The sequence below is a fragment of the Phalacrocorax carbo genome, chromosome 9 (assembly GCF_963921805.1).
Source record: "Phalacrocorax carbo chromosome 9, bPhaCar2.1, whole genome shotgun sequence".
Classification (NCBI taxonomy): domain Eukaryota; kingdom Metazoa; phylum Chordata; class Aves; order Suliformes; family Phalacrocoracidae; genus Phalacrocorax; species Phalacrocorax carbo.
Genome location: NC_087521.1, coordinates 33470935 through 33498709, shown reverse-complemented (window position 1 = coordinate 33498709; position 27775 = coordinate 33470935). Strand labels below are relative to the sequence as shown.

At 44.4% G+C, this 27775-nt stretch overlaps 2 protein-coding genes across 6 annotated transcripts in view; one reads left to right on the top strand and one right to left on the bottom strand.

Moving 5' to 3' along the window:
• The window catches only part of ARMH4 (armadillo like helical domain containing 4), a 73279-nt gene extending 70470 nt beyond the window's left edge, over positions 1-2809 (bottom strand). For 4 of the 5 annotated variants that reach the window (XM_064461041.1, XM_064461043.1, XM_064461044.1 and 1 more), the window contains exon 1: positions 2022-2093. The gene's annotated coding sequence lies outside the window, so the exon portion shown is untranslated. Of the gene's footprint in view, positions 1-2021; positions 2094-2726 lie in introns of those variants that run through there. The other variant, XM_064461042.1, reaches the window with a different exon arrangement.
• Positions 2810-12838: 10029 nt separating this feature from the next.
• ACTR10 (actin related protein 10) lies at positions 12839-26495 on the top strand. The gene is made up of 13 exons (XM_064461029.1): positions 12839-12996; positions 16078-16150; positions 16646-16728; positions 17778-17886; positions 19507-19614; positions 19982-20049; positions 20373-20452; positions 20854-20889; positions 22372-22451; positions 22542-22615; positions 23060-23141; positions 24614-24815; positions 26006-26495. The coding sequence occupies exons 1-13, from the start codon at positions 12920-12922 to the stop codon at positions 26185-26187; spliced, it is 1254 nt and encodes a 417-aa protein (XP_064317099.1). The 5' UTR covers positions 12839-12919; the 3' UTR covers positions 26188-26495.
• The last annotated feature ends 1280 nt before the right edge of the window (positions 26496-27775 follow it).

Genomic DNA, 27775 nt, shown 5'->3' with positions numbered 1-27775 from the left:
GACTGCCGGTTGGCAGACACATGCTGCAAAGGGTGAAACTCCTCCTCCGCCCCAGTTGGATGCGGCTACTCCCTAGGATGGCTTTTTAAGTAAACTGGCTGGGTAAATCTCTCAAAATTCCCAAGAAACCCCTTTGCTGTTATTTTCTGCATTTGGCAAGTTCTGGCTGTGTTTTTCCTGAACTGTTGAAACAGCAAGAAAAAAGCATCGAGCTTTTAACTCACTGTTCTAACAATCCCTCTCCCACACAGGGAGGACATTTGTACTCTGAAACTGAAGTGGCTGCATGCATCATATAGCAGAGAACACAGGAGATTAACAGGTCAGCTTCAGACAAATCACTGTCTAGCCTTTGCAGAGCACAGCTTTTTGCACCTCCAAGAACAAACTCAATTATGGCAGCTTCGACCAGCTGAACAGTCCTGGAGGTGCTCAGCTCTGCAATTCACCAGCTGATTGATAAGGGAAGCTGACAAAAACACTGCAAATCTTTTAATGTGAGATTTAGCCAAAACATACAGGTCAAGCAACTGCCAGCAATCAAATGCTATGTTACCAGAGTGCTAATGTATGCTGTCCAAGCCTTATTACTCATGCTGAATACAAAAGCCAGCAGATAATGCACTGCAGAGCTCCAACTCCTACTTTTGCACACTAGCTGAGAAAAATGCCTTCATCTCATCTTATATTACGTTCTTGCCCAGTTCAATCAAGTGAATTGTAGAGTTGATGCTCTTACAGCACATACTTCAGAGAAACAGACCTCAACCAGTTAAGCTGTCTCCAACAGCTCGCAGTGAAATACCAACAGTGACACGACTCCACACCAGCCACCAATACAGCTCAAGCCAGATGAGCAAAACTATGGAGACACAACCACACACCTACCTTGGAGGACAGATCCTTACAAGCAAACAAATGACATAATATTCCATAAGGACAGCTTCCTACCAGTCTTAGTGAGGCACCTTAACACATAATACATCACCTCCACCACCAGCACTGGTGTTTCAGCAGTAGTTCTTTGAGAAGCGAGACACATGACATGTTTTAGGCATTATTCCCCCAACCCCTAAGCGAGTGCTTGCTTTGTTCAGAACAGCACAGACCACCTACGGAAATCCCTACTCAGACTTGCAAGTAGAAGCCGCATAGTTCATAGCTTCTTCCCTGGCACCACAGAAGTCAGAGGTCTACCAAATTCCTGAAGGATTAAAAAGGCGGGGGGGGGGGGGGGGAGAACGAGGCCAAAGGGTGCAGCAGTTTTCACACACCAGAAGGATGGAAATGCTGCTCTCCAGCCTGGCTGGGAGCAGACAGGTAGCATTCACATTCCAGTCAGCAAGAAACACTCAGAAATTTCAGCGCCTCACCTAACACAGCCAGCAACACAGCACAGTAGATCTAGAAGATCCTGAGTCTCTGCAGGTGAAGGTTTAAGGTCAGATTAAATACACCTTGCCAGGCCCTTTTATCTTGGGCAGAACCCACTTCTCAGCAAGGGAATAGGATTAGGGACGGCTCGAGGCTTGATCACACCCAGCGCACCTGCTCGCGGGGCTCAGATCCATCCCCCTCCCCTCCTTAGTCATATTTACAGGTGAGGTTCAAGACCCAGAAGCGCATCCTTTCCCCTACAGCCGCCCACCACGCCAGCCGGCTCAGGTGCAAACCACCACCAGGGATTTCTCCAGCCCAGGCCCGCAACAGGACAGAGGGACAGCGGTGGTCGGTCACACACCACCACTCCCCCCAAAAAAGGGATTTACCGAGAGGCCATCCCGACCCCCACCCCCACCCCCCCGGGACGGCATCCCCCAGCCCCGCTCTCCGGGAACAAAGAGCCGCGCCGCGGAGGCGCTGCCCCGCGGGCAGCCGCGCATCAGTAACGGGGGAAAAAAAACCAAAATCAATAAAAAGGATTAAACGCGCACGGGGCAAATTCAGCTGGTGGGGGTGGGGTGCTGGGCGTGCCCCCCCGCCTCCCCGAGCCGGGGTCGGAGGAGCCCCCCCGGCCTCACCTGCCTCCCGCCGCCGCCGCCCGGCACCTCGGCGGCGCGCCGTGCTCGCCCCCCGCGCCCCACGGCCGGGGCGGAGCGGGGCGGGGCGGCGGGGTCCGGCCCCCGACACCGCCCCGGTGGGCCGGCCCGCCCGCTTCCCGCACGGCGGGGGGGGGGGGGGGATACCCAACGCCGCCCGCCCCCCTGCCAGGGGTCGTCCCGGGGTTTTCCCCCCGCCAAAATTTTCTCCCCCAAAGGCAGCATCAGCGCCCAAGTCAGAGCCGCAGCCCACGCACCCAACTCCTCCTCGGGAGCCGGGATCAGAGCCTAACCCAGCAGGCTCCCTCTCTTTCCATACAAGAGGATGCACAAAGCAAGGCCTACAGCACTGTAGTAGTTCTCCAGCTGTTACAGATTCTCCTCCAGTGTTTTCAGCTGTAGAGGTCACCTTCTGCTAACTCTCTCTACAAAGGAGGACTTCTTAAGTATTACTCCACACACATGTATTGGAGAGCTTATTTCAGCTTTTATTTTTAGCACTTTGCTTTAAGCACCTATTTGGCTAGGGAGAAAGAAAAGTAAACAATTTTACTCCTAGTTTCCTTCTCCCACTTGCTTTTTCCACCAGAAGCCCCACAGCTAATCAAACAGAAAATATTTACACCAGCAGGTCCTGGAATACACAACACCTTACTTTATGTCAAATAGCAGCTCAGAAGCCCATACCTTGCCTCCAAAAACCAAAAGAAGAGACCAATTTATCTTCCTCCCACCTCAGCCTGGCATCAGGAGCTCCACAAGCTCTCAGCCGCGCACACAGGACTTTATACCCCCTCGTGGGTGATGACTCATTCAGAGCCCTGCTGCAGCAGGTGCAAAGCGTTCACGGTGGGCAGGGACAGGTGAGAAGAGACCAGAAATAATGGTTTTTCCGAGGAGGAGATGGTTGGGGAGGAGAGGTTTGGGTGGGAGGGAATAGAGGAATGATATGGGGGAGAAGAGTCAAAATTTTGACTTTGCTATGTGTGTGTTCTATCACATCAAGTAAATCAGTGAATCCCTCTGTACTTCTAGTTATAATAATCTATCAAATTAGGGTGGTTTTTTTTTCATGAGAGGGTGTGATTTAACCTGCTCATACCTGTTAAGCTCTGGGCTCTCTAAATAAACAACATCCATTTGATATAGGACAAGGGGTAATGGTTTTAAAGTAAAAAAGGGTCGATTCAGACTAGATATAAGGAAGAAATGTTTTATGATGAGGCTGGTGAGACCCTGGCCCAGGTTGCTCAGAGAGGTGGTTGATGCCCCATCCCTGGAAACATTCAGGGTCAGGCAGGACGGGGCTCTGAGCAACCTGATCTTGTTGAAGATGTCCCTGCTCATGGCAGGGGGTTGGACTAGATGGCCCCTGAAGGTCCCTTCCAACCCAAACCGTTCTGTGATGCTATGAATACAAAAGAACTGATTGAGAACTAAGATATTCCTCATCAAGAAATTGTTCTCCTTTTTTTTTCCCGTTTGTTGTGCTACTGGAAATAGCATTGATATTAGTGGCTTGTTCTCTTTGCTAGACTCACCCCAATGTTTTACCTATGTAATTCTAGAGAAACAGAGCATTTTCTACTGGATTTCAACCAAGCTGGAATGAACCCAATTCATCTGGGTGGCATTCTGCATCCAATATTAAAACTTTTAAAAGACAGATTTGTTGTAGGTCAGGGTAATTTCTTTCAGGGTAATATTGCTAACCTCTGCATAAGTTGAAAATAAAGGGTAAAAATGCCTGTATCAGCAATAAAGACAGTCGTTGGCAAAAGACCTCAGAAAGAACTTCAGAGTTAGCCTTGGTGGAGCAAACGGTCAGACAAAACGATGGGAATAGTCATAGTCGCTTCTGGCTTCGCATCTATAAATTGTAAAATCTGGGAAATTTTTCATGAATCAATATCTCCAGTGCTGCAACATCTTTCTAAAAAAATACAAATAGGTGAAAAGAGAGGGTGTTTACTCTCTTGTGTAAGGGAGGCAAAGTGGGGGGGGCGGGAAGGAAGGGACGAGAGCTGCATTTTTGTGGCCGTTTTAATCACCACCAACTCCCAGATTATGGACCCAAAACTGGCCACAGGTTCACCTTCTGTTCCGCCGTTTCATTTTGGCCAAGGGCTCTGACTGAGAGGAGGGGATGGCTTGGCTGTGGAGGAGGTGCCACCTCTGAAGTTAACGGCATAGCCAGGTTTTACAGCACAAAAAAAAAAATCAATGAGGGCTTAATTTCCAATGCAGCACTGCACATCGTGGCGGGTCAGGGATTGATTCCCAAGCCGCTCAGTCATCCGTGTGCAGAGAGAGGGGCAGAACAACAGAGACTCTCCCCCCCCACCTCCCTGATATCAGAGCTCTCAGCGACGAGTCCGCCAGGCTCGAGCCAGGGGCTTGGCTTCAGCAGCTACAAAATTCACCCCTAACAGCTGACCTGGGATTCGAAATGAGAGTTATTGGTTTCAACCCCTTTTCTATCTAACCTTTAAAATTATCAGGAAAGTTATTTAAAATGTAAAGCATGTATGACTGATGCTCTGCTGTTCTCTAAGGCATGCAGAGCACTTAATAGATTGGAGAGGTTTTCACTTCCCCCTTGTCATTGACTGACTCTGAACCCAGGGTTGGCACTGTACACTCTCAAGGTAAAATATTTCACTGAGAATCACTGTAACCAAAATAGCTGGTTATCTATAGGTTTTTAGCCTGTCTGAAATTGCAAATTTCCCATACCCTGCAAGTTTCTTTACCCTGAATAACCTGCCAAAATCACGGGCTTCTGCATTATCAACAAAAGAAATCTGCAGACTGAAAGAAGGAGGCATGATGAAAGAGGCAGAAATCAGAAATCACTGGAAGGCACCATTTTGTTATTCATTTCTATGGTTGATTAATTGGTATCATAATTTTTAACTCAGTTCAGCACACCACAGAGTATATACCAAGCCAAACCAGCCCCACTTCCACAGCAAGTAAAGAAACATCCATTCCTTTCCCTTCTTACCAGTGCCCTGACTCGAAACATTTCAGTGCAATCCTCTATTGGTCTTGTCCTTCAAAGACTTCTCACCCCTCAGGTGAAATTCAGAGATTAAATTCAGAGGTAAGCTGGTTTATTCTTCCATGCGGGTAGCGTAGCTGGTAAAGAGAACGGGACTCATGTCCCGTTCCCAGCTCTGACTTGTTAGATGACTTTCAAAACTGAACTTTACCACCCTCTGCCCTCATGTCGCCTTCTGTAAAATGGAAATAACACCTAATTTTTGTAAGAGTCCCTTATAAGATCTGTGTATTGTTATAACAGCAAACTGTTGTATAAAGTAGCAATACAATAGAGTGGATTTCTTTAAAAGGTGATATTCCTGTTGCAGCCTTATTGTGTATACCAAAAAGTACAAATAACACGTCCTAATTAAGAGACTGGGTCACTTAAAAATTTACATGAAGACACATTTTGTATGTATAAAAGGAACTAAAAAATCATTGTCCTGACATCAGAATACTGCACCTGACGATGCTACTCCCGGCATCATTGATGACACAATATTAGCTATCCTAAGTATGTCAGGACACGCCACAGAAGGTAAAGGCAATTTTAAAATAGCTACCATTAACTTCTCTGCTGAATGACTTTCCGAGATTGCATATCGGGGACATCCAGTGCACAAATCAGTGCACAGCTCCATCACACGATTCACCTTTAGAGCAGCTGGTAGCATCTGTTTGAAGGGGACCTGCTCTTCCTATTAAACAGCAGTCACTGGAATGGAGCAGCGATGAGTGTAAATCAGGGGAAGTGAGAACAGCATCCCCTGTGAGGGAGGGAAGCATGTTTAAAATGAGTCCACTTTGAAAAGGGTAGCAGGAAGTTTATGGCCAATCAATTATTTAAAATGTAATCATCTTGCAGATGAACAGATTTCTTTTTCCTCCAACTGCAAGGGCAATAAATGCCATTAAAATCAACCAAAAGAACCAACCTTGATTCCTTTCTTCCATGTTCCTAACCACTAGGACTAACAGAAAAGCGGCGCAAGGCCAAGTGATGCCAGTGCAGCCCCACTGCCAGCTGTAATTTATAGCAATTCGTCCTACAAGGAGGCACCAGATCCAGCTTCTGCTTCCGCAGCTCTTGTGGTTCTGCAGTGCTCACAGAGCAGGAAAGCCATAAAAACTTATTTTTGTCACTAAAGTCAGCAGATGTGACTTGGAGAGCACGCAGCAACCAGATCTGCTGAGTAGGAAAGTGCCATTTTTACACAGTCAGTTTTCAGAGTAGAACCAGGCTTTTGCTGACTGGTCCAAGGTCACAGGAGCCAGTTGCTCTGGGAATGCAGCCCAGGGGGATCAATGCTCAGCTCCGTAACTGGATCACGGTACAGCCCTCACTCTTCTTCATATCCTTTGACAAAATCAATGCAGTTAATACCAAGGTGCACCACATATTACAAATTTCCCAGAAATAAAGTGCTGAGGAAGTCATCCCCATGCATATTGGAGTCTCAGCTAAAACGTGAACCATCTGCCAATTCCCTGTAGCGCTTGGATATTTTTTCCCCCTGTCCTACATACTCCACTACAAAATTAGGCTGACAATAAAAAAAGCACTCCACACGCCACCCCAAAGCCCGCGAACCCTAAGCACTGTTCTGACACTAAATCCTCTGCTTCTCCACTGTCTTAAATATAGTTGTTCAGGTAATACCCAGAGGGACTATGAAAACTCCAGCTTTCGTCTGCTTCTCAAAGCTTGAGGTTAAACCCCTGAATCCACAGGTTTTAAAGAAATGCCGTTTTGGTACTGCCGCTCCATTGCTCACAGTACAGCCCTCACTAAACAAACACAGAGGGGCTGAAAGGTCCCAACCACAGAGTCAAAAGCAGTCTTTGCCATGGGTAACATGTGGTATCCAGACACCTGGGGGGGAGGCGGACACATTTTTGTCTTGGAAATATTCAAATCAATGAATCTGAAATCCTATAGCAGGAACCAGGCCCAGCTGTTAAGAGAACCCCAAGCAGTAGAAAAGACTATGGGCTTTCTTCCTCTTTCTCCTTTTGGAGAGCTGATAAGTGGATCCCCTTGAATCCATGTGCTGGGAAAAGGCGAGGAGACACTCTGTGAGCTCCAGAAGGTACCACGGAGCTCTGAGCAACTGCTCTTTTGTTGTCTGAAGCTGGCCCTAAGTATGCGACTATCTGATTTTGTGAGAAGAAATGGGGACGTGCCTCAGTTAGCCTGTATATAGGGATTAAGGAGGCTTAAAAGCGAGTACACAGACAAAGGCATCCAATGCAGGGACACAAAAGACTCTTTATTTTATGACCAAGAAAAATAATAATGCTTCACTGTTGAAATATGCATAGGGTTCAGCTGAAATCGGAGTCTCTGCAGGGGTCCAGATAGGCATTTTGGCATTAAAAGGAAGAGAATATTAGCTGGGCACGATGCCTCCTTGCCGTACCCATTCGGGCCTGCAGTGTTTATGCTGCAGGACACATTCTTTTATGTTTTCAATGTTCGCAAATGAACTGTGGGGATTAATTCAACCAAGAGCTGCCGTATTTCAGGACTCATACAGAAAAGTAATTTTCTTTATGAAAAAACATTCCCTTTTAACCCTCCAGGGCAGTTCTGTAGCTGCCACCTCGAGGCACCAGCATGGCTTTCACTGCCGCTCCTTGCAGACGAGTGCATGGCGCTGCTCTGGGACAATAACGCGTCTGCGTGAGATTTAAAAAGATTTTTTGCTGCCAGTGGCTTGAACACCAACAGGGCCTTGGAAAAAAAAAAAAAAGAAAAAAGAAAAGGACTGCATTAGCCAAAAGGAACTGTCTTACAAATTTGATATAAATCAGAGAGTTTTCACTGATTTCAGTGGGCTGCTGTTAATTTCTTGTATTTTTATACACTTGGGCAACCTCTTCCTTGCTTGTCAGAGGATACCACCGCTTCCAAGAGTTGCAGGAACTGGCTGCATTCAGGGAATAATTTTTTATTGTGTTAGGGAGATCCTGCTTTTTACTCACCTTGACCTTCTGCCTAGTAGCTGGCTTAATTGTCCTACCAGCTCCTTAGACTGTGAATAATTATCTTCATTTATATTGTTATCTTGAATGTATTTATAGGCTGATTCTTACGGGTTAGCATCACCATCTGTTTCTTCAACAGTTACATATTCGGGAGAGCGAGAGCGCTTTCCACATTATGCAAGCAGCTTCCTTGATTAAACCAGCACGGCGTGGATGGATTTTGTTATGAAACCCTGGAACATTTCTAAGTCTCTGGCTTCTATTATCAATAACTGCCAGGCTCTGGAAAGACCATCCATTAAATTAAGCCACTTTTAAGCTGCAGCTTGCAATTCAGAACTCATGTTAATTGTGATTGATTAATGTAATTTAAGAAAAGATTTCCAATGGACTATAAAGACGGCGATATGATTAGCAGCAAACTCTGATCTTTCCTAACCCAGAGATAATATGTTCAGGAGGAAGCGATAGGCTGTGTAGTTCAAGTAGGGACCATCATTTTTGGAAAACACGTCTAAGTAATTATTTTTACCTATAACATTGGATTTAAAACATAAGCATAGTGTTGTAAACATGTAATTATGGCACAGTAAGATATCATAAACAGGTGAGGTTAGGAGATGAAACAGGTGATGAAAACATCATGCTTAGGCTGTAAATGAATCACATATTAGCTAAACTTTTACTCCAATTTTTAGACTTCAAGTATTTCAAGAGCAACAACATTAGGTATATTATATTATGCCTTTATAAGGCCCCTATCACAGAGATATTCAGGACCATTTTACAGAATTTAAAAGAATGAAAATTCACATGCGAGTGAAAGCATATTCTCACCAGGCACAGTAACCACGCGGCTTTCCTCCTGCTGTCCTTGAAAGAACCAGCGATGGCAGGCAGCACCCCAGGTAGTAACTTGGGGAATTCTGGGATCACTTCCCCAACAGAAGGCCCAGAGAAAAGCTTCTTGAATATAATTCCCAGCTCAGTCAGGCGTAATTCTAACTGAGCAAGTGTATTCTTGGTACTCCGGGGTATTGCTCAAGCATGGCAGAGTTAAGGCTGTGTTGTGAGAACGGCATTTAAACATATCTTTGGGCGTTGTTGTTTTCATATGCTTTAAAGTTCAGCTGCATTTCCATATTCTGGAAGGGCATAAAATACTAATCATAAAAAAATAATTTAAAAAAACATTTAAAACATAAAACCACACAAAATCGTAAGGCAATCTGAATTCTGTGTTGGAGCATTTAACTGCTACAGGCTTTTGTTTGTTTATTTTTTCATGTGTCGGCATCCTCTGCTGCTGCCTTGGCAATGATTCCTCCTCCTCCAGAACCCACTGGGTGGGTGCTGGTCCTGTTGCTGTTTCTGCATCTCACATCACCACTATAGCCTTGTCCTTTCTCCTTGGTTTTCCTCTTCAAGGAGAGGTAGCTGACAGGATGGGAAGCTGGCGATGGGTCGTATGAAGAGTGCACAGGCTCATACTGAGTCATGGGAGAGTATCTGAAGGAGGGCTGTAAGGGCTCTGTGAGGAGTCTCTCCTGAGTTTGTCACTGCGGAGTTCCTCTCCTTCACACCCTTCTTGCATTCCCTCTGCACTGCCTGGATTCCTGGGAAGAAGGATTCCTGTCGGGGAAGGCAACAAGGCTGTGACAGAAGCAGAAGAGAAAGGGGTTATGTAGAGTTGCTAGTCCCAATGATGGGCTAGTGCAGGGGTTTGCTCTGGTGACAGAGCAGGTGGTGGCAGTGACAGCTTTTGGTGTCTCACATCACTCCCACTCATTGTCCAACTCTCCCACACACCTCCACCTTCACAGACCTTAAATAGAAAGTGTGGATGTGGGACAAACAGCTCTGCTGCAGAGTATGTGAGAAGCACAGCATCTACAAACTGCTACAGCGGCTCACAGCTCAGGGAGTTTGGGTTCAGTGGCAACAGAGCACATCCCTGTCACGACAGCCTACCTTGAAATCCTCTTGCTTCGTTAGTGCCCTCGCCCTCCTGTGCGTATGCACTGAGGCTCCCCAGCTTGCCTGTCTGGCAATGAGCAAATGTCTAGACCCGAGTCACCAGTTAGGAGCTTTTTCAATATTTATTTTGCTTCCCTGCAGAAGAAATGGGTCCTGCGCACTGAGCTGGTATAAATACCCTGTGACAGATCTCCTGGAGACATGATCAGGGCCGTAGTGACACTCCAGGGCTCACGTAAAAAATGCCTGAAGAGCAGCTGATTTTACATGTGTGATTACTGTGGGGAAAGGAGAAGGGGAAGATTGGTAGGGGAAAGGAGGTGGTTGTTGGGAGTTGGATAAGCATTTCCTTAGGAACCTCTTCCTCAAGTGATCCCAAATTTTCATTACATTTGCTATAATCTCCCGTTTCCCAGCTAGGGGATCAAGTCACAGGGGTCTCCTGTCTACCACATCCTACATACCACAAACAATATTCATTAGAACACCTTTTATTGACCAAGCTTTTACTAGTAAGAGTCCAGCTGTTATTATTAATAGCAGATAACTAATTACACACTTCACTTGTACTCATGCTCTCTCTGAGTTTTCCAGCTGGAGCAACAGTTAGAAGGCCAACCCTGCTCTTTACTCAGAAAGAGAGGCTCGTAGTGATGAACCAACAGCTTCTAGGTGGGTGTTCACAAAGCCCCGCAGAGTGCCTTGTTCCATCAGGTGTCTAGATAATCCTGTTGTCCCTCTCTGCATACAGCAGCCACCATCTTTGTGGATGCGGTAAGCGTTAGACAGCCCATTGCTGGCGCTGGGGGACTTTCACATACTGCCTTCTGGCACATACTTTTCCTCTCTTTGGTCTGTTTTTGGGTTAACTGTCTCCCATCCATGTCCTGAGGTACTTACAGAACCCATTCCCACAAACTCACGCTAAGGGGATTTCATGACATGGCTGTTATAGACCAGAAATACCAAGACCATCTAAGCAGGGCTGCATATTTAAGACACTTTGAATAACTTATAAACAAGTGGTGACTGACCTCACCTGTAGCAGAGCTGACATTTAGCTATAATGCAGAGGTGAAGATTATTTAGAAAAACTTAATATTTCCTAACCTTGATGGGGTTAAAACCTCAACATGGGGTCAAAGTCTTTCACTGTAATATGTGGGCATGTACACACTTGCACACAAACGCAGCTTTTTCTTTGCTGCAAAACTGAGTAAGATCTTGGTTTTGACAGCCTGTCATTTCATGGGGGTTTGACATAATACAGCATTCCCACAACTTTGCAAAATGTGTCTTGTGGAGTGGCTCTGTTATTACGGAAGTCCGAACAGCAAGAAATTCCCCCCTTCAAAAAAAAAAAAGACAGATGAAGGCAAAGCCCAGTTGTATTGGCACAACAATACACTTTCATGAAAATGGCTAAAATTTAACTCATTCAAGTTACATTTTTAGCCCTTGCGTCCTACCGGTTGACTCCCACAACAGCCGATTTTCTACTGCCTACCAGACACAGGTGGCCCAGTTGTGAAAGCACAGGTTACCACAGTGCGTTTATTTGTTATTCCCGTCCCCACTGTATTTGCAAACTCCTATCTTTGCTCCTAATCACCATTGTCTTGGAGGCATGTGGGGACTGGGCTTTTTTGCCCCTTGAGACATTTCTGTTTGAGAGGAAGGATACCTGGACAAGCTGGAGAGGTGGGCCTGCAAGGACCTAATGAGGTTCAACAAGGCCAAGTGCAAGGTCCTGCACCTGGGTCTGGGCAATCCCCGGTATCAAGACAGGCTGGGGGATGAAGAGATTGAGAGCAGCCCTGCGGAGAAGGATTTGGGGGTACTGATGGACGAAAAGCTGGACATGAGCCGGCAATGTGTGCTCGCAGCCCAGAAAGCCAACCGTCCCCTGGGCTGCATCCCCAGCAGCGTGGGCAGCAGGGCGAGGGAGGGGGCTCTGCCCCTCTGCTCTGCTCTCGTGAGACCCCCCTGCAGCGTTGCATCCAGCGCTGGGGCCCCCAACACAAGAAGGACATGGACCTGTTTGAGCGGGTCCAGAGGAGGGCACAAAAATGCTCCGAGGGCTGGAGCCCCTCTGCTGTGAAGAAAGGCTGAGAGCTGGGGTTCAGCCTGGAGAAGAGAAGGCTGCGGGGAGACCTTATTGCTGCCTTCCAGTACTTAAAATGGTACTATACGAAAGATACGGGCAACCTCTTTAGCAAGGCCTGTTGTGACAGGACAAGGGGTGATGTTTTAAACTAAATGAGGGTCTATTTAGACTAGATATAAGGAAAAAACTTTTTACTCTGAGGGTGGTGAGACCCTGGCACAGGTTGCCCAGAGAGGTGGTCGATGCCCCATCCCTGGAAACATCCAGTGTCAGGCAGGACGGGGCTCTGAGCAACCTGATCTAGTTGAAGATGTCCCTGCTCACGGCAGGGGGGTTGGACTGGATGGCCCCTAAAGGTCCTCCAAACACTTGGCTGGGGCGGGAGAAGCCCCGGGGCTGGGTCTCCTCAGGGGAGCGAGGCCGCCCTCACAGCCGACCCCGCCCCGCCTCATCCGGCGGGAATCCCCTCTGCTCCCTCGGGGAGGCCCAGCCCGCCGCCGGGCCGCAGCTGAGGGAATGCGGCGCCGCACCGCGCACACCGCCGCCGCCGGGGCGCTCCCGACCCCCTGGAATGGCTGCAGAAGGGGAGGCGGGCGGCATCGCGACCGCGGGGAGGGCAGCGGGGCGGCGGGGGTGCGGGCAGGCGCCGCGGGCAGCCCGCCGCGCCGGGCGGGAGGAAGGCCCCGATCGCGCCGCGCCGCGCCGGGCGGAAGGAAGGAGGACGCCGTCGCGCCGCCGGCTGAGGTGACGGGAGACCGCGATGCCGCTGTACGAGGGCCTGGGCAGCGGCGGGGAGAAAACCGCCGTGGTGATAGACCTGGGCGAGGCCTTCACCAAGTGAGTGGCGCCGCGCTCCCCGCCCCGCCTCTGACGTCTGTCTATCGCGACAGGCTTTGCCGTGGAGCCTGTGTCGCGGCTGCGGGGCGGGCCTACCCTCGGGATAAATAATTGTGGGGGTTTCCCTGGGTGACCTGCTGGAAAGCGGCTCCTCTGAGAAGGCCCTGGGAGTGCTGGGGGGCAGCGAGGTGACCCTGAGCCCAGCACCGGGCCTTGGTGGCCAAGAAGGCCAGCGGTGTCCTGGGGTGCATGAAAAGGAGTGTGGCCAGCAGGGCGAGGGGGGTTATCCTGCCCCTCTGAGGCCACATCTGGGGTGCTGCGTCCAGTTCTGGGCTCCCCAATTCAAGAAAGATGGGGAACTACTAGAAAGAGTCTGGCGGAGAGCTATGAAGATGATCAGGGGAAAGGAGCATCTATTTTAGGAGGAAAGGCTAAGAGGCCTGGGTTTGTTCAGCCTGGAGAAGAGATGACTGAGGGGGGATCTCAACAATGCTTATAAATGTCTAAAGGGTGGGTGTCAAGAGGGTGGGGCTGGAGTATTTTCAGTGGTGCCCAACGCCAGGCCAAGGGTCAATGGGCACAAGTTGGAACACGGGAAGTTCCACCTGAACATGAGGACAAACCCCTTCCCTGTGCGGGTGCCAGAGCAGGGGCACAGGCTGCCCAGAGAGGCTGTGGGGTCCCTTCCCTGGAGACATTCACACCCCGCCTGGATGCGGTCCTGTGCCCCCTGCTCTGGGTGTGCCTGCTCACGCAGGGGGTTGGACGAGGTGACCTCACAGGTCCCTTCCAACCCCTAACATTCTCTGAAAAAAAAAAAAAAAAGAAAAAATTAACCCAAATACCAGTGCAACTCGAGGTGGAAAGAGAAGCACCCCATATGTAGTATTTATGTTGTGGGGTAAAAACGTAGCAGTGCTGCTGCCCACGCCGTGTCAAAGTAGCCCCTTGTGTTAGAAATCCTGACTCATTGCCATGCATTCATGCCCCAGGTACGCGTAGACCCTGCAAAAAAGGGATCATTTAAGCGATCCAGGGTTAAAATACTCTGGAAATGCTCCCTGGGTTTCAGTGGCCTGTTTGGAAAGGTGGCCTGCACACAGGGAAAAAGATTATCTTGCAACAAAAGCACCTCCTCAAACATATGTAACTCTTATTAGGCTGGGCCTGGGTCTGTGGGGTTGCGTTGACCTGCTTGAAGCCCTGAGGATGTCTCTGCTTGTAAGAATAGGCAGGAGTCAGAGGGATGGGGTTTCTTGTCCAAACTTGGTTTTATTTTAAGTTGTACTTGCTTTTTTTTTTTTCAAGTGACTGTGTAATTGCAGAACTGCAGGTGGGCTTCGTTACCTGGTAATCGCTGCAGTGTGGTTAGGGAGAGGGTTTAACAAATCCTTCACGGATGGAAACAAGTGATTCCACAAGTGGCTTCTTGTGGGTTCGTGTCATGTCACCGATGGCAAGCTTTTCCCAAACTTGGGGCGCTTGTAAGGCTTTATCCCATGGGTGTTATTTACCTAATAAAATGCTCTCATGGGAAAGGATTGCCCCTAAATAGTGTGTTTTTAGGGCCTCTTTCCAACCTTCCCTCTTGTAGAAGAGATGGCAATTTAATTATAGCAGGGCCTATTGCAATAGGACAAGGGGTAATGTTCTAAACTAAAAGAGGGTAGATTCAGACTGGGTATAAGGAAGAATTCTATGATGAGGCTGGTGAGACACTGGCCCAGGTTGCCCAGAGAGGTGGCAGATGCCCCATCCCTGGAAACATCCAAGGCCAGGCAGGACGGGGCTCTGAGCAACCTGATCTAGTTGAAGATGTCCCTGCTCATGGTAGAGGGGTTAGACTAGATGGCCTCTAAAGGTCCCTTCCAACCCAAACCATTCTGTGATTCTGTGATATCAGTCCTTTTCCATACAAGGCTGAAATTAACCAAAAGTTCGAAAGCTGTCAGGATGAGAGGTGAGGACAACTGTGTGTACACCCTGGGACCGCCCAAGTCTTTGGTCTCAACCAAAGAAAAAAAATAAATTTTAAATTATTTCTATTTTAAGGTTTTTTTCCTGAAATGATCTGAAGAAACAGTTGCCAAATATAAAAATAAAGTATTAATTCACCTTTTGCATTAAAAGTACTCAAAGTCCAGCAGCTTTATAGGTTTCTACTAGTGTTTTTTTCCTGTCATTTTCTTCTGACATTTGTACTTAATGGGGGTGGCAGTGGTGAAAGAAGTGTCAAGCGCTGAGTTTCTTAAAATCAAATCTTGAGTTTCTTTTTTTTTTTTTTTTAATTTGCCTTCTTCAGTCAGATGCTTCTTGCATCTTTTAAGGTGCAATCTCTATGAAAACCAGATGGGTTTCCAAAAAGTTTGTTTTTGGGTTGCTACAATTTTTATTATGTTGTATCTAAGTTGGATGCAGAACTCCCACATTTTGTCAGGAGTCCTGGAGTAGTAACCAGTCATCTTGAGGCAGTAATACCTTAAATCACCCAGGATGCTTGCGAAGGGAATGCATTTCAAAGTATTAAACAAGCTGGAGATAGGAAGAAAGTGTCGATACAACAGTGCTGGCCAGCAGTGAAATGGGCCACAGGACCTGCATGGTCATGGTCATTAAGCCTTTGTCTTTTGTTTCTCCTCAATAAACATCACAGGAAACGAGGATTTAAAGAGGACACAATAACTTCATCCTGCCTATGTTTACTGAGAGCTTCAGTAAAACTGTGGGCCTGTATGGAGGACATAGGGAGGTATTTCTTTGGAATTGTGATAGGCAAAAAGGAAGGCTGCAGGTGGAAGACTGTGAACAGAAAACTGTACTCAGTGCAAAGCAGGAGGCACGTCAGAGTCAGTTGTGACAGTCCTTACGGAAGTGAAAAACGTGTTTAACGCAGCTGAGAGGGAGTCAATAAAAAGATATAAAATCGTTCTCATTAAAAATGGCTAGATAGAAAGCTATATGCAAAACACCTGTTTGCAGTCACAGAAATATCCCTGATTAATTACTCTGATTCCTAGGCCCACTGTGTCGCTGTGTTAAATAGTGACTTCAAATGATAAGGTTTTCAACACTTTCCTTTAGGTGTGGTTTTGCGGGAGAGACGGGCCCAAGATGCATAATTCCTAGTGAGATAAAGAAACCTGATGTTGCTAAGGTAAACTATTTTACCTGAACTGTTTTACCTTTACAATGTTTGCTGTGTTATGGTATAGAAAGAATTTATCTTATAACTGCTACTATTAAAAGGTTGTAACTAGATACAGGTAGGTGTAATACTAACACTGATATTAATTGGTGCTCATCAGCCATATGGCTTATGTTTGGGGCATTTACTGAGAGATTTCTTTGCCTAGCTACGGTTTGGGTTTGGTTTTTTTTTTTTTGGCAAAGGATGGCAGCTTTGAAAAACTGTTGAGATAAGTTACCAGTACAAAAAGTTAGCATTAATAAACTCTGGGGTTTAGTTATAGGGGTGAGTTTATGAGGTGCATTTTTAAGGACATAGAGCAAATCAGGCAAGAGTGAGTATTTCTTTATATATGTCAGATTATATATGTTCAGATATAATATATCATCTATATATAATAAATGTATTTATATATAAACACTGCCTGGTATTTAGGTTGACTGGATATTTTTACTTTTGCAGCCTGTCAAAGTTGTTCAGTATAATATTAATACAGAAGAGCTGTATTCGTATCTGAAGGAGTTTATCCATATGCTGTATTTCAGGTAAGAGGTACTTGGATGTTAGTTATTCAAGCTTTCTGCGGCTCTTTTCTGAGTACATTGTGGTGTTCAGAGCGTGGCTGGAGACTGCTGGCTAGCTGAGGAAGAAAACAGAAACAAGATTCTGCAGGTGGCTGCCTGGCTGTGTTATTGCAGGAGGAATTCAGTGGCGCTGGGATTCAGGTTATATTACAATGAGTTAGTGGCCTGCAGCATCAGTCGCTCTCTAGAACTAAGAAGGATTTGATAAGTTGCCTTTTAACTGTGGCACTCATGAAGGGCCTTATAGGGGGCAGTCACTACCTAAGGAGTTGTACTGCTTTTCGTAGGGCTGAAGCTCGTCTTGCATCAGTGCAGAACTCTGTCCATGTGACACTGGTTTGGAAGGAGGAATCTTAACCTGTGGAATATTTTTACCTCTGTAATATTATTGTACTTTTAGTGAATTTTAGTGGATTTCATTAGTGAATAATGAAGTTGGACTTAGTCTTTTCTCTTTACTTCCAATCCTTATTTTTACACAGTAAAAATCATCGCTTGATGCAGGGAGCAAGTACTTAATTTCTGTGCCTCAGATCTTCTGGAGTGGGTTGTTTGGTCCTTTTCCCTGTCCTTGATCATCACTTTGTGATTGAAATCAGGACAATTCCATCCTCTTCCACTGAAATCAGGACAACTGTATCGTCATTATTCCTCTTTTATGGACACACTGTATGACAGTGGACAAGCCGTTAATGGCTGTTATGCATGCCTCTTTTTGCATTTCTTTATATTGATTTTTGTATTGAAATGTGTAACAGATATTCAGAACTACAGCCTGCTGGCAGGTAGCTCTGTAACTTGTTTTCTGTGACTCAATTTCCTAACTTTCTTTTAGGAAAGTGTTTGTTTTCTTAAATTTGGGAAAAAGACTTTGGGATCTGCTGTAGAAAATGATATCTAAATGCAGATTTTTAGGATTATTGAGGAGAATGGAATATGAAAATAAGGTAGATCCCATAATAAGTGCTTAAACTTAACCAGTTTTGCTTTACACGTCTTGCCTTTTTTAGACATCTGTTGGTGAATCCCAGAGACCGCCGTGTTGTGATCATAGAATCTGTCTTGTGCCCTTCTCACTTCAGAGACACGCTCACAAGAGTCCTTTTCAAGCATTTTGAGGTACGTGTTTTACATAACTACTGTGTGTGCTCAGCATAGCACTTGCTGGTAGTACTTATTGTACTTACAGTCACTAACAGATGTGGACAAAGAAATGAAAATAACGTGAAAAGAATGAGAGGCAGAAAGAAGATGAAAAAAGCTGATGGTCATCGGGGGAAGTAGGGCGTGGAGGCTGGACTAAAGGCCATTTTTGTTCCATTCTGACTCTTCATGAGGCCAGAAAACAGGAGCTATTGACAAGAATCCAAAAGGTTTCTCTGGCTCGTATGAAAATACAGCTCACAACTCACTGTTCCAGACAGATCCAATAACCCCCATTGAGCACTGCCTGAAGCCAGAATTTATATTTAAACAGTTGTTAGTGCTCTGTCAGCAAATCTCATGACTTCTGCCAGAGTCAATATCTTTGCCTAGCACATGATCTAACCTCTGGCTGTGCTTGTTTAGATAAGAGCTTACCTGAAATTTATTATCTTCTCTGCTTAATCAGTCTTTTTGAGGAAAAGTCTGAACCGAATTCTTACTTAGTTGTAACAGAGAATGTTCCTCAGTTCAGACAGAAAAAAGCGTAGGTTCTTCTATAAAAAGTGGTGACACTAGTTTGTCTCCAGTATTCTTCACTGTGCTTCCACAACACAGTTTACCAAATAATCTTAAACTCCTGCTATTGACAAAATTTTCTGATGACTTGAAATTGCTGCAAGATTTGAGTGATTTGGGGCTTTTTTTCCTAATCCCCTTACAGGAAAAAAATACATCTCAAATAAAGCATTCCCATGCAAAATTGGTTGTCGAAAATAACTCGTGACTTGGAAAGTCATATATTGATGGAGAGACTTTGTAGCTTGTTAAGAAGCCAGCTAATATTGATGTGAGGTTAATTCTCTCCGGTAGTATTTCCATTAGGTGCGAAGACTAAGAGTAGCATATTAATACAGGGTCAGTATTACAACTTGTGTCTCTGGGCTAAGTATGAGTAATGTTGCCCTTAATGCAGGATTTGTTGAAATTGCTCAGTTAATTCACACTTCAAGGTGTTCCATTAAAGGAACTGTTGCTATCTAGGAAACTTGATTTATGGAATTCTGGGAGAAGGAAGTAATTCTCGTGTAATTTTGACTAGAGTTTCCAAATTGCTTTGAGGAGGTTGTTTCAAATAGTCTCTGCTGTGAGGTTGTGTGCAACAGTGTGTTGTCATAAGGCACACTGCCATATGACTTGGGTTTTCTGGCACCTTTGTTTACCTCTCAATTTATACAACATTTCAAGTAGCTGTGTTTGTTTCTTTAATTTCTTTTCAATGACAATGAGAAACCTGATCTATGACTTAAGATGAATTCTATAGTTAACACTTGCTTTTCTTACAAGCCCATTCCAAGATTTGTTATTACCAAAGTCACTGGTATGTACCACAGATAAGATGAACGTGGAATTTAGAATCCTGTGGTATTTTGTTCATTACTACGCTACCTTAAAACTAAATTAAAAATGGATACCTCAAAATACAATTGTTTGGGTTTTGCTTTTAATATGACATTTGGGGAGCATCAGTGCTGTGGGTAGTTTGTTTCTTCCCCCCCCCCCCTTCTGTCAGTTGTCCTTCTGGTTTCCATGTAGGTACCTTCCGTTTTGTTCGCTCCAAGTCATCTAATGTCTCTCCTGACACTTGGGATCAATTCTGCCATGGTGCTAGACTGTGGATATGCAGAAAGCTTGGTGCTGCCTGTATCCTTTAATAATACACAAATGAAATGCTCAGCAATAAGCTGTCGTGACAAGATGATATTTTTATAGACTTTAAGTGTGCTAAAAAGTAATAGAACACATCGGCTAGTCCGGCTTTTGACTCTTAAGATATCCTGACTTGGTGAATGTCTTTCACAGCTGATGTGGTAGATCTGTGTTCCCTCGGAACTTGTGAAGGGTGGTTCATAACTCCAGCCTTTATATACTAGAAATTAGTTCTGGAAAAAAGCAGTTAGAAAGTGTTTCCAATAGCTAATGAAAGAGAGTGTTGAGGGGAAAAAAGCATTCAGTTCCAGCAGGCTGAAAACCCGTAAGAAGAAAAGAGAATTTCCTGATCTTGATGTAGATATACGAGGGAATTCCGATACTGAGCTGCTGGGGTTCTCTTCCTCTGGGAGGAAAGGCTATCCACAAGTAAGTTCTCAGGTACACATTCCAGGTTACCGGTGATTGTTCATGAAAGTTCATCTTTGACTAAAGCCCAAAGATTCCTATTGGACATGACTTAAATCATACCTGTTGCTGTGACAGCATCCAATTTTTAAAGTTACCACTGTTTGGCTGTTGTTGACGTAGTAAAAGCTGTGGAAATCAGATCTGTTTCAATTTAATATTTAGAAGAATTTAACTGAAGGGAATAAATACTGAAGGGAATAAATACTGTCCCTTGAGCATAATGTAGCGAATCAGCCTGAGTTAACAGCTACCTTTAACTAACTTCATGTGCGATATTTTAGGGAGCTGGAATATCAGTTGTTGGAGCAGTGCACAGTTGATACAGGACTAGCCAAAGGACAAAGCCTTCCATCTGTGATGGGTAAGGTTGGTTTGATGTCGCATGTGCTGTGAACTTGTGCTGGGGAAAATGGATTAATGCTACCTGTGAATAAAATGAGTTTAGTATTCACCACATCTTATGTGATCTGCTTTCATGATTTCTTTCTCCGTATTTAACAAGTGTATTATTTTTATGGTGAGCCACTTAGAACAACCGGTTTGAATGAAGGCTTAGATAAAAGTTCCACAGTAATTTTCAGCATATTTTGAGAGAAGACAAACTTTTTATTTCTGTCCTTAATATTCTTTCTTCCTTAGAAATCTTTAAAAGCAGTTGTCAAAGTGAAACTTCAGAGTACTAAATGTAATTCAAACTTAGTTTCATTCTTAAATTCTCTTTCTACTTAAAAAGCTTTGTTCTAAATTATTTTTCTATTTCAGGCTCAGTACCAGAAGACATAGTAGAGGATATAAAAGGTAAAATGTTTTGTGAAACATTAAATTGTGCAGTAGAGTATGATGATAGCAAGTATGCAATACTTCACATTTAGGACAGTATTTTGTCTTCTGTTTATTATATTTCTTACCTTCTGGAAGAATTTGCAGTGCTCTTCCTCTGTGAAAGCAAAACAAAAACCACGTTGAATTCCTCTTCCAGGTTTAGCCTGTGTGTCGGTAAGACACAGCTCATAGATACACTTGGTAGACTAGTGCAGAAAGAGGACAACACTATTGTACCTGTCCTGTGATCAGCAGGTCTGGTTAACTTCGTTAAATGCATTTATTAACTACTGACATTTTGTTTGCTGCATATGAGCGTGTACAGTGTGTACTCTACATGGGACTTAGAGTTAGCAGATCTCATGTACAAAACCCATTATAGATATGTTTTGATGCAAATGCAGCATTTAAGCAGTCTTAACGTCATGACATAAGAATATTTTAAGTTAGTTTTGTTTATAAATTAACAAGGAAGGCTTGCTTTGCCTTAAAGTCAATTTTGAAAAAAAAGTACGGTATGTATAGAAGACATTTTGGCGTGTTAATCAGGTAGGCAAGATGAGTCAAGGACTACATTTACACCAGAAAAAATAGTCTATCTTTGGGCAGAACTTGGATGAATTCCGATGTGATGTTTCATGCGCAACAGATATAAAAATATATATAATCGTAGAAAATAGTGACTAGTATATATCTCTTGGGCCAAATTAGGAAGAAATCCATCAGTCAAATGCAAAATAACTTAAATGCAGCTGGTGCTTTGTCAGATGGAAGTTGCTTTTCTAACTCCTCGACTTGAACACACTTTTCTGATCAGTTCTGGTTTTTATGCAGTCTTTTGGGAACCAGATATAATATGCTAGGGTTGAAATTATGATTGCTTGTGTATTGAAGGGTTGTTTCTTTGTGACAGCCATTTATGAAGAAGATACTCATTTGTGCCAGATACAAATAAATAAGTATATAATAACACTAACAACTGGGATAGAGATGAAATTGTGTGCTCTGGAATTCTTAGGGTGCTGAAGAGTTGCACTAGAAAAATATTACATGATTACAGCTTGTTTAGGAAATGAGCAACATCTCATTTGAAGCCATGGTACCAGACCTGCAGTGCTTGAGAGTAGAATACAACCCCTGGCACCTTGTGGTAATCAAAGGCACGATTAGTAACATCCCTGTCTTTAAATCTTACGTAGCTTGTCTGGGAAAGAAATCTTGCCTGTCCTAGCATAGTTTCAGTGTCAGCTTCATTTAAACTCATGGTCTAGGTAGCATCTGAACTCTGCTGAAGTGTAGGGACTGTTTTTTTTTCTTTGCATTTATTTGATAATGTCTTGGACCAGCAAGGACCTAAGGCGTGCGTTCTTCTTTAAATTAATCAAAATTATTGTTTTTATTGGTGATGAAAGGATCCAACAAAGTCTCTCTTCTGCCCCTTTCTTTTCTTTGATGAAGTCCGCACTTGTTTTGTGAGTGATCTCCAACGTGGACTGAAAATCCAAGCAGCCAAGTTCAACATTGATGGCAGTGCTGAGGTGGGTGGAGAATGAAGCTTATACTGGTCTTTCAAAGTGGATGTAGCCTTTTTGGCCTGTAAAATAATGCATGTATGTTTTTATTTCTAGCGTCCGTCACCGCCTCCGGATGTGGACTATCCTTTAGATGGAGAAAAGATTCTCCATGTAGTTGGCCCCATCAGGTGAGAAATACTGTAGTTGAGTTTATCTTTAGGAGGATGTATTTTCAACTCCAAAAGCATATAAATTTTAATAAAATTGAATTTTAATGGAACACTTGCATGTCCTTTTAATGTCTCTTAAATGAAGGCTTTGCACTGGGCGCATAGTAAGAGGTGCCAGCTTCTCCAGAGACCTCACAGTTGAAGATGAGAGCAAATAGTTGGAGGAGTGGGGGAGACAGAAAGGGAGTACTAACACGGGATGATGCAACAGGCTGAGGGAAGGGAATGGGGCATCATCTCCTCCCGGTTGTCACCGCCTGGTGCATGGACTGTATGACAGAAGGAGTGATGATGTGTTGTCAGCAGGAAGTCTGTAGTTATTTCCAGCCCTGCTGTTGGTGAGTGTTGGCTCACAGTGTAGTATTGCTTCTCATTAACACTCATTTCCTGTCTTTTCAACAGAGACTCTGTTGTTGAAATACTGTTTGAACAGGATAATGAAGAGACATCTGTGGCCACTTTGATCTTAGATTCGCTCATTCAGGTATCTATATTCTAAACAATTTATTGAATGCCTCCAGCCTTGGAGAACCTGCTGTTACAAATGACTCCATCTAGAGGAACACCCGTCTGACTGCAGGTTGCCTTTGGTTCAAAAAGTTTAGCACAGCATGACTCCTGGGGTTCTGCCACGATGCGTGTCTGTGGGGTTGCAAGTCACCATGTGTCACCTGCTTTGTGACAGCTTTCTTACTCTTTCCTATACTGCAGAGTGTCTAGAGGAGGTGTCTGAGAACCGTAGTGCTCACCCGTCAGCAAAAGTAATAAACTACTTGTTACTTTATTACTAATAAACTGTGTTTGGGGTGAGGCTCCGCATATGTAATGACAAAGGAGTATTAAAGGAATTACACTGCTTGAACTGAAATGGCACAGGTATTCTGTTTCTTCTTCTTAAAGGTGTTTTTGCTCAGAGTTGGACCTTATGCTTCCTGCAGATGGCTGGTTTACTTAAGATAGAATAAAATTAATGTGGACGTCTCTGTTACAGGCGGTATATTAGATATATTACACCAATTTTTCTTGGCATGTGCAAATGCTTCGTTTCTTATTATATTCAGGAAAAAATGCATTGGAAAACCACTATAAATGGAAATTTTCATTATGTGGTGGTGTATGTATGTTAATTAAAGTTGACTTCCTGTAGTTATTGATGCCATTTAAATTTAGTTTGCTGAGACATAATTTATTGGAAAGCCATGGGCCTGGGTGACATGACAAACTTTTCAATTAGAATTCCTTATCAAAACAAATTGTTTAAACAAGATCTGTGCCTGGACCCCTCACCTCTGTACCTCTGGGCATTTACCTTGCACCACTCTTTGGCCAGAGGAAAGATAAATGTTAAATTTACATGTGTTAAATGGCGTCCGCTGGACCAGAGGAGCACAGTGGCCTTGAATTTTTTTTTGAAGGGGTAGCACAGATCTGCTTGTGAGGGGCAGAACTGACAAAGCTTGGTTTCTCATGCCTTGGCACCTTCTGGTTGGGTTATCTGATGCCTGAGGTAAGCTCCAGCAGAAACCTTATCTGCCACTGAGACTTTTGTAGCACCTTTTGCCCACATGGAGCTAAAAAGAGTCGATCTCATGTTAACAGTTTTCCCTCTGTGAGAGCACTGGTTGAGGCTTCACCTCCCTGGCATATCTTCTCCCAGAACTCGTGGGAATCGCTGTCACTGATGCCTCTGCTGTCTTGGCCTGTCTCAGCTGAAGGGCTTTACAGGGACTCACAGCATGCTCATGTAAGCCTCAGCTGGGCAGTTCCTCAAGCCTGGTTTTCATGGGAAGTCTAGGGAAAAAAATTCTGTCAGTTATGTTTCAGCTAAGTATGAGAAAACCGCGACTGAAGTGCATAGACAGACAGACTGAATTTCCAGCAGGCCTTTGAATGCTTATTCATGCAACTGAAGCTATCAAGTGTGTTTGGTTTTTTTTTTTTACCTGTTTGCATTAGTGTCCCATAGACACCCGGAAGCAGCTGGCAGAGAACTTGGTAGTTATCGGTGGCACCGCTATGTTGCCAGGATTCCTCCACAGGCTTATGGCTGAAATCAGGTACCTGGTAGAGAAACCGAAATACAAAGAAGCGCTTGCTACTAAAACCTTCAGAATTCACACTCCACCCGCCAAACCCAACTGTGTGGCCTGGCTAGGAGGTAAGAATGAGAACAGCTGTTAAGCAAAGGTACAGAGTGGAAAAACAAACCTTCCAAGTGGGATTTGTAATGAATAAATAGTGGTAAAACTTAGGTGAACTATTGAAATCAAGCTGCATTGGAGCTCTTGTGGAATTGTTATGCTCTCCTGGAGGAAATCTCGCTGAGTAAAGCTCCCCCAGGGACATTTGGAGGGCTGAATGGCACTGCAGGCTGCGGGAGCTTTAAACACGTGCCGTTTGCACCAGCGGTGCGGAAGATGAGGTGTTGACTCAAGTGCAGTACAGGGCTCCCGCCGTGCGGTGGCACCAGAAAAGAGATTAGCCAGAGCTGGTCTTACCTGCTGAGTGTAGGAAGATCTGCTTATTGAAAAAAACAAGTTTAATTACTGACTGAGGAGCTGTAAGCTTCGGAGAGGCCGGAGGCTGCGAACTCCCTGTGCTGTTCCCAACTGCCAGTAACAAATACAGCGACTCTGCAATGGATCCTGGCTGCTGTTGGGGAAAAAGAAAGGCTTGCCGTTGCTAGCAGCTCTTCTAAGGGAGGGTTCTGAGGTTGATAGTTCATGCTTTTTTAAACGCTTTATTAATAATCTGAGCTATCTGGTATGTGTGTGGAACTAATGTGAACTGTAAAGGTAGATTTTATTTCCATATGCTTTGAAATGTAAAAGTTTATAAAATTTTAGTTTTGAGTCTACTTGTAGGATTAGCAAACAAGATTGATTTACCTGCACCAAGTTCTCTGATACTATTCTTCACTGGATAATCAGCTGCTGCGCTCTGAATGTTCTCACAGCTTCTGTAAACTTCTTAGGGGTATTGTGTGACACCCTTTTTGGGGAGAGGAAATTTCCTTCAACACAAGGTGGCTTGTTTGAAGTGCTTAAAATAAAAACTTCCAGGAAAATTTATTGTAAGCAGCAGATCAGCTAGGCTTGTTTTGTTCTCAGCAGAGCCTAGATGACTCTTTGCTTTCAGTTACTTTCAAGGGACGTAAATGGAGGCAACTGGGGACTAGCTGGGCTACTGAAAAGGAAAGCGGATAGATCTTCTCATTCCTATGACTTTTTTGGAACAGAGATGAAAAAATCCAGTTGAGATTCTTGATGGGGAAAAAGTAGAAAAAGAAATGCGGTACATCAAATTAATGCAACATGTTTTGTGGGTTTTTTTTCCCCTGTAATGTAGGAGCCATTTTTGGAGCACTTCAGGACATACTTGGGAGCCGGTCTGTGTCCAAAGAATATTACAGCCAGACGGGCCGCATACCTGACTGGTGCTGTCTTAACAATCCTCCACTGGAAATGATGTTTGATGTTGGAAAAGCACCCCCACCCTTGATGAAGAGGGCTTTTTCTACTGAGAAATAAGCACCTAAATGCTACACAAGGATTCTCCTAATCTGTTTCAAGTAGATATATATGCATTGCCTTTTTTTTTTTTTTTTAGTAATTTCTGTGTAATACTATTAAATATGAGCAGTGTGAATGTTTTGGGGGAGTATGGGGGCAAGTACTAACACTGTATAAAACCACGTCCGGTTATAGTTTAAAAATTTAACTCTGGCAACTGTTATGCTATTTTGTCCTCTTCTGGAGAAATTCTGTACTGTCATGAGTTGTAGCTTACTGTACTGAGTTGTTTGTTATTTATCTGTACAGTAAATGACATAGTTGAGGATTTGTTTTAAGATGTTTTGATTTTAAATATGCTTAGAAGAATGAAGGACATTCTACTATGGGAAACACCTGTGGAAGTTTTTCTGCCAAGTTCTGTATTAAAATATTCCACCCTTGAATGACATGTGGGGAAGTGGTTGGAGGCTGTTTAGCAAAGGTGCTCTGTTCCTCTGGACACAGTCCTGGTTTGAGAGTTTTAGCAGAGAACTCTTCTGCCTGTACCTCTCACATAGTGCTGAGCTAAAAGCTCTCCCAGTATCTCCCCATGGTTGAAACAATTCACCCATGTAAGAATTATAAACGGGTGCAAGGAAATCTTGAATCTCTTATTGAAATGCGAACCTCAGAAGTCACTTCCTTGCCCTCCTTCCCACTGTCAGAAACATTACACGTCATTGTCCCGCAGCAATACCTATTAAATGAAAATGTGTTACAAAGTTCATTGCTTAAGGGAAAAAAAGTACATTTGGGCATTAACACTATATTTAGGAACTGTTGGCTAATTAATAGGCTCTTAGCAATGCTGTAACTTTACGTATTGAAGGAGAAGGAGCGTTCCTGTGGGACAAAAAACTGCTGTGACTTAGCTGCCGGCAGAGCTGTGGCTGCTGGTGAGCACTCTGGGCGGTGCTGCTGCATCTCTGCAGCGCCATGTCTGGGGAGAGGGGGCTTCCCCTGGTCTCAGATGCTGCTAAAGTGGCTGCCAATGGGCTGAACTTGTCTCGCTGGTTAAGTGGTGACTCTGCTGGTATCTGTTGGTTACTGAGGTTTAAATCCTACTCTGAGGAGTAATGATTTATCTCAGATTTGGGGAGATACATATATATAAAATTCTTGGGGGTGGCGGAGTCTTTTATTGCCACAAACATGCTTTTTGTGACTGATTTCCCTGTGCTGTCTGCTAACTACCTGCTGTGGTTCCTGAAGCAAGTTAAGCATCTATTTAAAGAAATGTTCCTGTGGTGAAACTTAATGCAGGGTGATGTGTTATGGCATTTTAAGTACGCTTCTGCATGATTTTGTCATTCCATTTCATATATGCTTTACCTTAACATATGGTGTTATTTTACACATGGTAGGACATATTCCTTTCTATCTTAATGGGCTTAAAAAAAAAAAAGACAAACCAACAACCAAAAGTAAACCCAAAAAACCTAGGAATTGCTGCTTAAAGTGTTAGTCTGTCATAGGCAAGACTTTGCTGGTTGGTAACAGTGACCTGACTGCATTACCGTGGATGACTTCTCTCGAGGTGCTGGTAGGTGTATTTTTACATTGC